Here is a 14754-nt window from a genome sequence, read left to right as displayed (position 1 = left end):
CATTGAAACTAGATTTTGGCATTTTGAAAAGGGTCAAAACTTCAAATTTAAAGAAACTGGACTTGGAAATAAGAACATTTTGTAGCATTAACTAAATACAAATTTCAAGGGTCTGACCAAAAAACTTCCAGTTATCCAAGCTCAACTGTAAAACTTTTTCAATGAAACTCTATCACATATAATCACCTTCAAAATCATTTAGACTTTCACTTGAGTCAGAAATTTAGGAGACAAGTTTTATAGAAAATATCATCAAAATATTTAGGCAGTTAAACGGGGGAAAAGCTCAACTCTGTTAACAAAGTTCCAAACATTTTGAACTAAATTTTTAGAAAAAATTACTATCAGATTGTAAAATACTGGTTTATGTAGCTCATGATCTAAAGATTCATAAATCATCTGATATCTGTTTTTAAGCTGATTTAAACCAAATTATTTAATAAGGAAGCAAGAAATTTTATTAGCAAGCATAAAAAATATTATCTATAATATTATTTATTTACACAAATAATTAGCACAAGATTTTTTTTTCAATTAATATTTTTTTACATAATGCTTTGATAATTGAATGGCTTTGGTTTCAAAACAAAAAGAAAGAAAATACCTCTTCTTTTATCATTGCAAAGGCAGCAAATGTGACTTTGGCATACTTTAAAATAAAATTAGACAATTTTTTAATAATTGTTGTAAAAAAAATTCCATGAAACTTTCGTTAATTTCATCTTTAAAATGTTGATGCCATTACCTGCCAATTTTTGAAGAAACATTTTTTAAGTTCAAAATATAACGCTTCTGTCGTGTATTTTCAGTATAAAATGTACCAGTAGAAAAGTTTTTTGTTTTTTCAAATCTTCAGCTTTTTGAGCCTTGACACTCGTTTTTGAGTTTGTTAAGCCAACAGGTATTCCGATTTGACTCTGATACTTTAAAGCCTAATATTGCCAATCTCAACATTTTGAGAAAATACTTGAAACTTGTGAATTGATTCTGCTAGAACTCATGCAGTGATAATGAAAAATGGTTCCCCAACCCCATGCAACAACCCAAGTTATGACATGACCCCAATATCCAAAATATTTTTAGCAATCATGACCAACTTCTTATTCATAATTTATACTTCACAACTAATTCTTGCTTAAGATTTAGTTAAATTAAACTTTTGTTAAAATGAACAAATTATTCACCAACAATGAAAAGTCTTAAATGCCAAGATTCTAATAATGACTACATATCCTTTGTTGAAAATTTCCTTCACAAAAACATAACACAGTATTAGCAGCAAAGCTTCATCAAAGGACTTTGCATGTCAAAATAATTTCAAAAAGTTTTATACTTAAGAAAATGGATTTTTCTGAATATAAAATGACCATCACATTTAGAATACATACATTTTTGTGTGAACACACATTTTTAATAAAATTATAAAATGATTTCTTTTATGTATAACACAAATTATTGCTTGATCAGTACTATACATCCATACCTAGAGATTTAAGCTCAGACAACAGGCTTCCTGGGCCTTCATGACCAATAAGATGTCCTAAATACATACCAGGCTATTAAAAAAAAAGTGTGACTTTTAATACCATATATTATTTAAAACAAATATTAAAAATTGAAGACTAAAGAATTTTTATCAGTCGAAATAAATATTTATGACTAGATATTTTTTGAACACATATAAACAATTATTAAAAAGTAGTAGTTTTTTTAATTTCCTTTTCATTAGCTTTAGAAATGTCATATGATTTTTTTAAACTCATATGATAATAAGAACAATTAAGAACTAACTGACCTGAGCAAAGCACTTATACTCATCAGAAAAAATTTAAAACCCTGTTTTTGAATAAGAAGTATCAAGGAAGCTATAGTGTACCCACAAAAACCACCTTTGCGAAATAATATATGTTATACTGCAATTTACCATGTTCTGATTTCAATGTAACAACACAACTGTGATTAAGAATCATGCCTCAAATAAGATTATATATTCATGGATAGTTAAATCAGAATTCAGCAGAGGAAAATTAGTCACTCTAAAAGTTTTTTCCCCACAGAAGGATTGATCCCATGACCTTACTGTTATTAGCAATACGCTCTTACCAACTGAGCTACAGGGCATCCATCCAGGGGCCAATACAGACTACCATTTTAGTGGGTCACGTGGAAGAATGACCCTTGAGTGAATCATGGGTGCAAGTTTGGTGATGTGTTCAAGACGGAAAATATTTTCAGCCCCCCCCCCCCCCCGCCCGCATGCGGACTTAAGGTAAAATTTGTATGTATAAATGTTGCAGAGTTTAACAATGCCAGTTTTGGAATCTGTTTGATTTAAATTTTAAGCCTTAAAATTGTAATATTTAAGTGTTTTGACATAATTCCAAAAAATCTAAAATCCGGCAATAATGGGGGGTGTCTGGAGGCTCTCCCCCAGAAGTTTTTTTCAAATTGAAGTCCAAAAAACGCTGTGGTAGGCCATTTTGGAAAAGTTCAGGGAAAGGAGGGGTTCAGGGACTCTTACATCAATTATTTCAAACTGATAGTCCCAAAATCACAATATTGGGCAACCTTCAAAAAATATTAAAGAAAGGGGGGGGGGGGAGAGGACGCTATGGGCTTTCCTGAAATCGAAGATTTAAAAATGAAATTGTAATTTAAATTTCATAACGTTTATACGCTTTTTGAATGCACTATTGAAGGGATGGAGTTCAGGAACCCTCCTTCGGCAATATTTCGAAATTTCAAAAACGCAATTTTAGACGATGTTGGATAATGTAAGGGGTAAAAGCGTTTGCAGCACTCCACCATTAGTTTTTTGCCGATCCTAAACATTTTTGTAGTAGCAATAAAATCGCTTAGGACATAAGATTTTCACTTTTGCAACATAAATCAGTTCTGATTCGAAAGTCTATCTAAGGTAGCGCCAACAAACTAGAAAAGAAGGAAAGGTGGGGGAAGGGTAAGGCCGACTAATGATAATGAACTGTCACCATTCCCCCCCCCCAGTCTTTTTGAAAAAGAATTCTTTTATAAGATACCAGGTAGTGAAATTAGCAATAAAAAATCGCTTCAGTGAAGTAGATATTTTTTTTAAACAAGGTACCCTTTCCAACATTCATTAATTAAAAAAAGAAATAGGGGAACTGAGTCCTAATTCCAGCAGGGTTCCCGAATCACATCCTTCTTAAGGCACTCAAATATAGCCTAAAGTGGCGCTTTAAATATTTCAGCATCAAAGAATTTTCGGAAGAGAACTCCCGAACCCCTTCCTCTGAGTTCACCACAAATGTCCTAAATTTCAATTTTTAAGGCTTCAGTTTCTAAATTGTTTTGTAGGAATAGTACCCCTCTTACCTATAAACATGACTTATGACCGCCTAAAATTTTTAATACTTTAATTCCGGAAACTTTTTGAAAAAATCTTCCTACATCCTTCCCCCTTAAGTCATCCAAAGATAGCCCAAAACAAAGCTCTTAAAATTTCAGAAACTAAAATATTTCGGACTGGGGGTGCGGAATACCCCCCCTCATTGTGTTTACTAAACGCAGTGTAAGTTTTTGTTTAAGATTTATTTTTCTATTGAGAGAGCAACTCCCTTCCACACATCGCCAAAGACAACCCAAAGTTTTAAGACTTCAATTTCGAAAATGTTTCGAGAAAGACCCCTGAATTCCCTAACTCTTAACTCACTCAAAAATAGCCAAAATAGCATTTCAATACTTCCGGGGAGAGAGACCCCCCCCCCCCCGAACTCTTTCCTCTAAGTTCACTAAATTTTACTTAAATTTGCGGTTTCCCCTTTTCATCACCGAAGATTTAAGAATTTAAATTCTAAAACGTATTGAGAGAAAGTCTTCGAATTCCCTCTTCTTAAGTCTTCCAAAGATTACCTAAAGCTGAGTTCTGAATACTTCAGCTTTGAATATTTTTTGGGAAAGGAAAACCCCGAACCCCAAGACGGTCCAAAGTTGCGCTTTTAAGACTCCAGTTTCGGAATTTCGCCTAAAGAGAGCCCCCTCCCTCCCTCTTGACATTGCCAAAGACAGCCTAAAAGATTTGAGACTTCAATTACAAACACTTTTCGGGAGAGAGTCGCAAATGCCCTTTAACTTAAGTCATTTAAGTATAGCCTCAAATCGTTTTTAATACATCAGCTACAAAATATTTTCATGTTAGAACACCAAAACCATCTCTCATAAATTCACCAAAGATTGCCTAAATTAGTGTTTTTAAGACTCCAGTCTTCCAATTCTTTTTTAAAACCCACTTTTACATCATTAGAGACAGCCTAAAACTTTTTGACTTTTAAATTTTTAAGAGTTTGCAGTGGAGAAATATCGAACCGCTCCTAGCTTCAAAAAAAATCAATTCAATTCTTCGATATTTTACACTGTAACCCGTGAGTAACACCCCCCCCCCCCTTAGATTGTCCAAGATATCAACGTTTTAAGACCTCAGTATCGTGGGTTAATTTGCGAACAGATTACCCTCTTTGCAAGAGCAGCGTTTTTTCGCAAACTCGTGCTGCCGTTATGTTTCTCCTTTCCTTTCTCCCCCCCCACCCATATTCCCATTCTAGCGAGTGTTCGATTCAATGACATTAGAATTTAGTGATTCCTCAAGTCTTTGTCAAAAATGCAGGAACGGTTTGCCCATCGGTGTTTCCAACCAGCTTGAAATCCCCCCCCCCCCCCGATTATTTCCAAAATTCCCATTTTCATTAAAATCTGCAAAATCCTTGATAGTTATACCTGGTTATTTATCTGGTATGTGGACGCTCTTTGCTGTGGGGAAAAAATTTCATCTTGTCAGCAATCACTCTCAATCGGTGATGCAGATTCAACTCTTAAGACATTTTAAGAGCGTACATAATTTTCATTTATGCGTGTAAAGTTTGCAAAAAAAAAAAAAAAAACCACAAATGAAAAAAACGAAAGGATGATCGAAAATAGCATGAGAAAAGGCTAAATTTTCAATTAGAGCCCATTGCTTCGAAAAATCAGGGAGAATAGCGAGCAACTCCTCGGTCTGCAATGCAGTGAGTTGGAAATAACAAAGCTATACCTAAAAAAAGTCAAACGGCGCGAGCCGAAAAGCCACTCCTCCAAAAGCACGTTGCAAACAAAACAAGCACATGGCGGAAAACCGAGAGAATGTCGATGTAAATTCGTGGTTATGGAACGGTCCAGTAATATTAAAGCATATTTTTCAAACACTCAATTTTTCTTTTTTCCTTAAAAAATTAAAGAAAGTCATTGAATTTCTTTCCGTCCCGACGTCCGTCTCGAAAATTTTGTCAAGACGGAAATCCGTCCTGAGACGGAAGGTCTTGCACCCATGGAGTGAATCTATGGGGCTTTGGGTACGAAAAAATTCTGAAACTGCTTGGGAGCCAATAAAAAGCTTCAAATCAGTCAATAAGGCACTTAGAAAAGCATAAAGTTATTAATAAATTTTATAAGCAATGAAAAGAATTAATTTTTCAAATATTTACTTTAAAAAATAATTAATGAATTCAAAAGACTACTGGAATGATTTGCATTGTATTCATAACTTGTTTGAACACAGTGTGGACAGATAATATTGTTGACGGTTTAGGGGGGCATGACGCCCATGACCCTCCCCTTGTATCCGCTACTGCATCCATCACGGATTGGTATGTCTCTATTTTGCAAAAAATAAAATTTTTGAAAGTTATCCTGCAATTTACCATGCCAAAACTAATGTCTTGTTTCTTGATTTTAACAGTAACTGAACTGTACTTTAGCATCTTGCAACGAGTTTAGTTTATATTTTCATGGAAATTTGGATCACAACTGTACTGAAGAAAACAAGTAATTAAAACAACACCTTTTGGCTCGTGGGGATTTGCACTCCGGACCTTCTTATTATTAGTACAATGCTCTAACCAGCTGAGCCAATGGGAGCCTTTAGGATGCTATGCATTGAAGCAAGGCATAATTAAAAAGAGTTAACCAGTCTTTTCTACAAAACAATCAAAATGTGAATTGTCATTTTATTTTTCACTGGAAGCAGTGGAAAACTTTTTTAAATGTTGCCATTTAAATAAGGTACAGAGGGAGTTGTGAAATGAAGTTGAAATGTGTTTTGTTTAAGCAAATTAATGCTGTAGAATAAATTAAACCTGGTACAAATGCTAAACTTTATCGCTCTGCTTTGTGTACTGTCATTTTAACTCATTAGAGTTTACCATATATTACCCTTATACATACCATTTATAGTACTACCATGTATCAAAATTTCATATAATTCAAAAAGTAAATTTTACATAAAAACTTACATTAGTTTGATATTGTTCTTGAAGGTCAGGAATAGGAAACGTAATGTTTAAGCTTCTTATATCTTTGACTGGCACAACATAACCTTGTAACTGAATTAAAAGCATACTTAAATGTTAGATTTAAAAATTGAAAAAATAAAAATCTATATTAATACTAAAATATTGTGTATTACTTGCAAATGTTTTGAATCAAATGGATGTTCTTTCCATCTTGGAATATCAACATTTGCATTAGCCACTTCTGAAAATAATGGAACTACCACATCTAGTAATTCTTCTATACTTTCTACAAAACACATTAAAATCATATCATCAGTTCATAACTACTTTTAACAATAGGAGAATAGAATTTCATTTTGAAAAAAGCCAATTAATTTTTACATCAGTTAGCAACAAACAATAATTATATTTCATTACTTGGAATAATAATGAATCCAGCAGCAAGAATTTTTTAGCAGTCAGTAATGCAGATTAAAAAATCAAAAAATTGTAAACAAGATAAATTGACATTAGATTAAACATAAAATTTGACTCAGTACTAACAAATGCTGTAAGTAAAATTTAGAATAACATGTTTCAAATGTAACACAAAACTTGAGTAAGCTTCGGTAAGTTTGCATTTGAAGAATGTAAAAAGCGAGATAAATAATTTTATTTTCTATCACCTTTTAATGGAGGTACTTTTTTTTTTAAATGAAGAATATTGAGTTACCCTTTTCTGTACTTCTAATAAACACAATATAACCCACTTTATATAATGTTTAAGTACTAGCAAGAAAATTTGAAGCCTTATGAATGACTGTTTTGTTTTATGTAAACAGTTTTTATGATGCTCTGTTTCTTTGTCTTGATAATATTTTTTTAGAGCGTAAGTCACACTAGGGCTTACGCAGGGCATATTTGCCCTACACCATGAAAGAGCCACGAAAAAAGACTGAAAGTCTCTTTTTCCATGACACTATCTATGTCGTCCATGTCTTTTTCTATAACACCAACTTTTTTCAAAGAAAGTTGTTCCCCTTCGCAAACATTTTACCAGAGTCCTCACCAAAAGCTGATAGCGCAAAGCTAATTGCTTGCGTTGGTATAGAGCAATCGGTCCACTACCATTGGTTGATCACAGGACAGCTAATGAGGTCAGAGGTTATTAACCAATTGTTTACCAGCTGATGTTCTATCAATCAATTTCGGTTACATTGAATACACAGTTACTTGAGCAGACAAATCCTGCGCATGCGAAAAATAATTTATTTTAATTGGTCAAAGTTGTCACACGTTTCTATCAACGAGCTTAAATTGAGGTCGACCAATGGATTAACCGGAGAAGCTAGAAAACTTTGGCAAAACTAATTACCCGGTAGCTATATTTGAATGCTTCTGGTTAATTACCGGTTAACCAGGGTTGAGCAAATGCTTTTCTCCTTTTTCAATCTCATGTTAACTTTAAGGTCCTTCATCACCACTTGTGTTAATCCTCAATCCATGACATAGCAGGATTAGAGTTCTTTCAGAAGGGCATGACCTCTTTTTATGTCAAGTACATGGGTTATCTGTCTTGAATAATAATCAGGAAAATCATAAACAACACATTTCTTCAAAAGGCTTTGTGTACATAAGGTTACATTTGTCCCTAAGGAGGGCAATAAGGACAAATTTATGTTTGATAAAGGGCACGCAGGGCTGAAAGTCTGCCGAAACTGCAGTTTAATTTTAACTTTCTTCTTATTTCTTGAAACAAACAATTGCTTGAAAAATTACAAAAATGGAGAAAAAAAAACCATCACTCAAAAAAGAGAAATTAACTATGAACTTATTCCGAAAAGTCAAAATAGAGTAATTTGAAAAAGGGGGGGGGGGGCAAAGATGGAAAAATTGAAGAAACATTAAAGAATTGTCATTTTAACTAATCGGCCATGGCAGTAGACAAAGTGAGAACCATCCGGACAAATCCTCCCCCTAAATTTTAACCCTTCTCCAATAAATAAAGAAACAAAGACTATAATTAAAACTCTTCCCTCTACTCCTCCTTCACTAGACAAAATCTACTTTCAATCAGAATCATTTTTCATCTCTTCTCCTCGTTGCCCACCCACATACACATTTCTAAAACTTTCCTCAAAAAGTTGTAATTTTTTTACACCTTGGTCCCAGTGGCAGAAACGCTGCGACACGACAACATAATTGCGGACAAGAAACCCTATGGCGAACAGTGTCGCAGTAAAAAAAAAAGTTGTCTGCAAAAAAAAAATAATAATAATAAAGGTTGTCCGCAGAGAAAAAAAGCTGTCCGACATTTATTTGCATGAACTGCTGACTCATCGTTTGCCCGTTGCACGTATAAACCAAAACAAAACAATCTTTTTCAAATTGTTTACTGAAAAAGCAAATCTGAAATCAAAATAATGCATATTTCTGTGGATAAAAAAAATATTTAAAAAAAAAGTCAGCACACTTTTGTGATACAAGCGATAAATAGCTATAACATAGTGAATAATTTTCTTTGATTTATCATATTGTTAGCAGTGGTGTTGTTATAAAACTAATTGACAATGCAGGCAGTGTAAGGACTTTTCCTTCCCGCTAATGACTTAAGGCAAAAAAAAAAAAAAAAAATTTATCAGCAAATTGAAATGTGAATTGAAATGTGATCGCTTCAAATAGGTTACCAGCTTTAAAATTATCGCCATTTATTGTCTGGTGTTAAACTTATACTCATCCTTTTTTTATGACTCCGAATTTTCGGTGAATATGTCAGTGATAATTAATGATAGTGATAATTAATGATATTCGTCATGCAGACCTGTTAAACAGTAATTTGAAAATTATTAATACTTTCATTTTGAAAAATGCAATCTGTTTGTATCCAATATAAGAATTGAATTTTTACTCTTTTCTTCAAGGTAACTTGGCTCTATATGGAGGCAAATAAATTAAAAATCTATTAAAACCATCATTTCAAGATTTTAAAACGGAATTTTATTTTTGTTTATGAGTCAAAAATTTAAATGCTGAATAGATAGTTTAATTTTAGTTTTGCAGCAACTGTGTCGATAGATATTAGTGAGATGTTTATCATAGGCTTCTAAAATAATTTTTAAAATGTGTTTCTTTTATGATCCGTTTTAATACTTCTGGAGCTTTCACTGAGAATTGCGATCTCTTTGAAAATCGGATTTTTCAAATTTTTGAACTTTAGTACGCTTTGTTAAGAGGTAAACAAATAAATTATCCTTTTATTTTTATTGAAATTAAGAAATTTAGAAGGTTTAAACGAAATGCTGAGATTTTTAAGAGTTTTAAAGGGTTAAATGCTCAACCACTGCTTGAATTTTATTTTTTTTGTTAAAATTATTTAAAATAAGCACGTATAAAATTACCAATTAACATTTATAGCATAATTTAATATAATGTGGAATGGTGTATAGCTTAAATATATTTAAGGGGTTCCTATCTCCCAGAGACAGGCCACTGAGCCCCCCCTTGAAAACCTTTAAGAATGATATTATCAAGGGGAAAAAGAAAAAATATCACAAAAACATTCACTTTGAAATTTCGTTTTACAATTCCCCCCTCCCCAAACACAAAGTTATTTAATTTTCCCAAAATGAATTTATTTTTCACAAAAAAATGGACCCTGTGAAAAATTCTGGAAGACCCCTGTTCAATAGTCAACGCATGTCTGCAAATGTCAGGTGCCCACCAAGGATGGGGGGTCATCAGATTGCACCATTAAAAATTTTAGGTGGAGAGGAGAGGTAATTAGAGAAAGTCTCAGTTTGGGGTGGGGGCCTTGTTCTGGAGCGGGGAGTGATTCATAGAATTTAGGGAGGTGCACCATAGTCTTTGGGGGGTTGGAGGGAGGCTTACCTTAAATCCTTATTTCTCCTGCCTTATTTCAAATAAAATAATTTTAAAAAAGGCTCGTTCATTTTATATTTTATTGAAACCATGCTCAAAATTTTGCAGACAGATTATGAAGTTCTAAAAGCTTGTCGCAGACAGCTACAAAACTTTGTGCCACTGGGGTCCATTACAGAACGTTAATGACTCTTATTACGAATTACATTTTAAAAACATTCTTTGATATACACTTCAACAAGAGATGTAACAGATTTAAATGATCAAAACTACCAGTTCTAATCCAAACATACTTTTGATTAAATGCTTAAGTTTGTAGATTTTAATAAATAAATGCTACTTACTGCATTTGTAGCCTTTAAGAATATTAATTTATTTTTTGAGGTGGCATTGTAGATTACTTTTCAATTGTAACTTTCTCACTTATTTGCCCAAAATTTATTCTAAAAGCCCCCGTCGACCCATCACATGCATTTGTAACTATAAACATGTAATAAACACTAAATGATATACTATAGGCAGTAAGTCTTCTTATTTTATTAAGTTGAAATATAGTCATCAAAGAGTGATAGTGATATAGATTGTACATAAAAATGTCATTACTCCCTGATGAATAATTTTGTTATAATGTAAATTAATTACACTGGCCTCAAAAAGTTAAGGTACAACATGTTTTTTGAAGCTCACCATTAAAAAAATGGCAGTAACAATGAAATGCATAGTTAGCACGAATGATAATAACGAATTTTAAAACCATTTATAAAAAAATGACCGCTGCGACTTTTATTTTATAGAAAAGAACACATCTTTTGAGTGAGAAAAAATATGCAAATATCAAGCTTTCATACTTTTGGATGGAAATAGGATTGTCTCAAGCTGATGCTGCTAGACGTCTCAATGTGTATCGTAGTGTTGTTCAGCGACTTTTGGAACAATACCAATCAGAAGATTCTGTGTCCAGAAGATCTGTTCCAGGCCGACCAAAACCTACAACACCTGTAGGAGACCGTTTTCTAGTTCTTTTGGCACGAAGGAGAAGAACACTACTGTGCCGCAGTTCATTGCAGACCACTTTGTAGCATCAGGAAGAAGAATCTCTGCTACAAGGGTGCAAAATCGTCATCATAATGCAGTTCTCTATGCAAGACGACCAGTTGTGTGTTCCGCTCAACAGACCACAACGAAGGATCCGCTTATGCTGGGCAAGAGAACATGTTTTCTGGACCCAGCAGCAATGGGCTTCTATGTTGTTCACAGTTGAGTCCAGATTTATATTGGAGAGTGATTTAGGGCGTCTAGTGATCTGGAGGGAACAGCACACTAGATACCATCACATCAACACTGTTGAAAGGCACAGTTATAAAGATGGTGGAATCATAGTTTGGGCAGGGATCTTGCTCGGTGTTGACACTGACCTGTATATGTTCCATGAAGTAACTCTGACTGATATGAGATGTCGGGATGAAATCTTTGATCCATGTTTTTGCCCATATGCTGGTGCTATTGGTAATGACTTCATTCCGATGGATGGTAATGCATGACTTCACCGAGCTCGGATTGTTGAGGAGTATCTTGAGTCTGGAACGAATGGAAATGACCAGATCGATCTCCAGACCTGAATCCCATAGAACATCTTTGGGACTATATTGGCAGACAGGTTGCTGCTTTAAATCCTCCTCCAAGGTCGTTACATTAACTGGAACAAGACTTACTCTGTATTTGGTCTTCGTTTCCTATTCTGGTGTCTGACAACTTAATAAACAGCATGGAAAATTGATGCCGTTAATGCATTCAAGTTAGGGGGGGGGGGTGTACAGGTTCCTCATTAGAACCCATTTTTGTATTATTTCTATGACATTTTACAACATAACACTGTGATGCTCTGTTTTCTTCAAAAATGGCTTTTTCCCCAAAGATTGATTTTTTTTTTGTTATACATCGTTTTTGCAATACACTTGTACAAATTTTTATGACGCATTCAATAAAAAACTATTTAATGCATATATCCTCCAATTTTTTTGTTTCTACATTCATTCATTTTTAAATTAGATGCAAAAAACTGGTTGTACCTTACCTTTTTGTTGCCAGTGTATTTGATACTAACTTTGTAATTACATTTTAGTTTAATTTTTGCAAACAACAAAAAACATAACTTTTAAATGCTATTTCTCCCCTTGATTACATGTCTGGAACCACCTTTGCCTCTGAACATGTCCCTCCTCAAAAAAATATCCTGGCTACGGCCTTGTAATTGGCAGCCCATTAATCAACTATTTCCTTATCGGTACATACCAATTTGCAATCCAGTCGACTCCCGCTACAACGCGATCCGATTTATGCAAAATGGCTATAAGGCGATTTTTTCACCAGTAAAGAATTTTAGAGCTATCGCAAATTTCTCACATGTGAAAAATTTCGGAGAGGAACCGTGATGAGCAAGTATTGGCTCTTTTATTGGCTACTATAATTTTTTTTGTGAATAAACCTTTCTCCCTTTCGCATCACTGAGAGCGGAAGTTCTCACACCATACTAATCAATCTGAACATCGCATATACACAGTTACTCCTTATTTTCTATTTATTTTTTTTTCCGTTCTAAATGAGAAAGTTGATGAAATATAATAACACCTAAGAGCGCTGTTTCATCTAAAGTTTGTGAAGATAGAAAGAAAAAGAAAAGTTTTTGACAATTAAAGAAAAGCTAAAGCATTTTGATGCTAAAGCATCTTGAAAAGCTGAATCTCGACTAAAAAATGCGCCGAAGATAGCACGACAATTAGGTATGAGTGAATCTTCCATACATACAATTAAAAGTCAAGAAAAGGAAATCCATAAAAGTTCATTGAGTGAAATGCAAAAATTTATGAAAATGGAAGTTGCTCTTATATTGTGAATTGTTGGGCTAAATGCCTTTATTTTTGTTTCTTGAAGGATTTCATCAATATTGTTAAAGAAAAAAAAATTTTGTAACTTACCTTTTGCCATTCCGGAAAAACCTTGCACGGGGAATCCCATCCACCTGCCACTGACACTCAAATGTTTAAGTTTGAATACGAAGTGTTCGGGAAAATTAGTGGCAAGCTATGATTGGTTGCCGCCATTTGGCAGAAGTCGGCAAACTTCCGACAGAGCACGTGTCAATTACGTAAGATAACCTGTTGAGGTATTAGGTGCCGAATATCGAATAAGATAGGGATTGAGCAACCTGCAAGCTGTGTGTTTCCGGAGTTGAGCTGCTCTTGCAAGATGCAAATGAGGTAACGTCACATTACTACGAGCACAGTCGGATCTGGCAATAAATATGCGGACCGATCGTAGCTCACTCTCTCACTCATCCTCTCGTTTGTGCTGTTTGGTGTTTGTGTTCATCCATATGTGTTGATAACGTTTTGGCTGCCGGCCTCTCTGGTGAGGTCTGGTATTTGGATTGCTTCCTCGTTGATTCCCCCACTTCGGAAGCGCGTGCTGTGGTGATGTTCATCACAATGGAAAGTTATTATTGTTCAAGTTAAGCCAGTTGTTTAGTCTTCAGTGCTAAGGGAAGGAGCGAGTCCATCTACATGGCTTACCTGGATGTGGTGAATTGGTGTCCGAGGCATGAACTGACGAATTGCGGTGTTGTCCTTCTGCCTATGCGGAATTCACGGTAATAAGCCGATAGGAATTTTACATCCTGCGTGTTCATCTTGATTCAATTTGGACTTACTGTAAGACTTTTTTTGACTTAGCATACCTAACATTTTGAGGACTAAACTATTGTGTTGTAACTATTTTTACTAATGCATGCTTAAATAAATGTTTTCCAATGTTAAAATGATTCATGTTTTATTTTCTTCGGGCAGACTACTTCCTCAAAATTCAGTTGGTAATGAGTTGCCTAATTCTCAGCTTAGCTGTAGGCTACTAACTCAATAAGATCTAAATATATCCAACAGGTGGTAGCAGAGTCGTGTGGTTGATCTGCCCGGAGAAAATTTAATATTTTTTTATTATGGAGAAGGATTATCGAAATGTGGAGAAGTTGGGCTCCCATAATTGGGCTACCTGGTCAAAAGACATAAAAATGGTGCTCATAGAAAGGGATTTATGGGAGGTTACCCAAAAGAAACAAGAAGGGGAATTAACTAGTGCTGACAGAAAAAGATATGGCCAAGCTTTAGCCATCATCTCTATTTAAATTTAGAAAAAGACCTAAAAAGGCTAATTGATCATTTGGAAGATCCTAGTGAAGCTTGAAAAGCCCTTAAGACAAATTTTGAACCCCCATCTTTGGCCAGAGTGGCCATGCTATGGGAATCCTACTTCTCTTGCAAAATGCAAGAAGGTGAAATGGTGGGATTATTCGCTGCAAGGTTGGGGGGAATTTTTAACCAATTAGTCGAAAATGGATATATCATGGAAGAAAAAATCAGAACCTTCCAATTGATACGACATTTACCTTCAAATTTCAGCAGTATTGCTCAAGCCATCTACAGATGGGAAGAAGAGAGATTTACTTTCTCTAAAGTGAAAGACGAACTACTGGCTGAGGAAGGCAGGATTAGGTATTTGGCCGAAGAGCCTAATGTAGAAAATTCGGCAATGTTTTCAAAAC

General features: G+C 34.5%; 1 protein-coding gene across 1 annotated transcript in view; it reads right to left on the bottom strand.

Annotated features, from left to right (window-relative positions):
• Window positions 1-14754, bottom strand: part of LOC129218037 (insulin-degrading enzyme-like) — a 171916-nt gene that overhangs the window by 85140 nt on the left and 72022 nt on the right. Inside the window, exons 8-10 of the mRNA XM_054852216.1 lie at window positions 6476-6588; window positions 6303-6392; window positions 1484-1556 (exon numbers count right to left, since the gene is read on the bottom strand). Coding sequence (XP_054708191.1) covers window positions 1484-1556; window positions 6303-6392; window positions 6476-6588 — 276 coding nt within the window. The remainder of the gene's footprint in view (window positions 1-1483; window positions 1557-6302; window positions 6393-6475; window positions 6589-14754) is intronic.

This window comes from Uloborus diversus, chromosome 3 (assembly GCF_026930045.1).
Source record: "Uloborus diversus isolate 005 chromosome 3, Udiv.v.3.1, whole genome shotgun sequence".
Lineage (NCBI taxonomy): Eukaryota > Metazoa > Arthropoda > Arachnida > Araneae > Uloboridae > Uloborus > Uloborus diversus.
The sequence above is the reverse complement of the archived record's forward strand: the minus strand, read 5'-3'. Positions and strand labels throughout refer to the sequence as shown.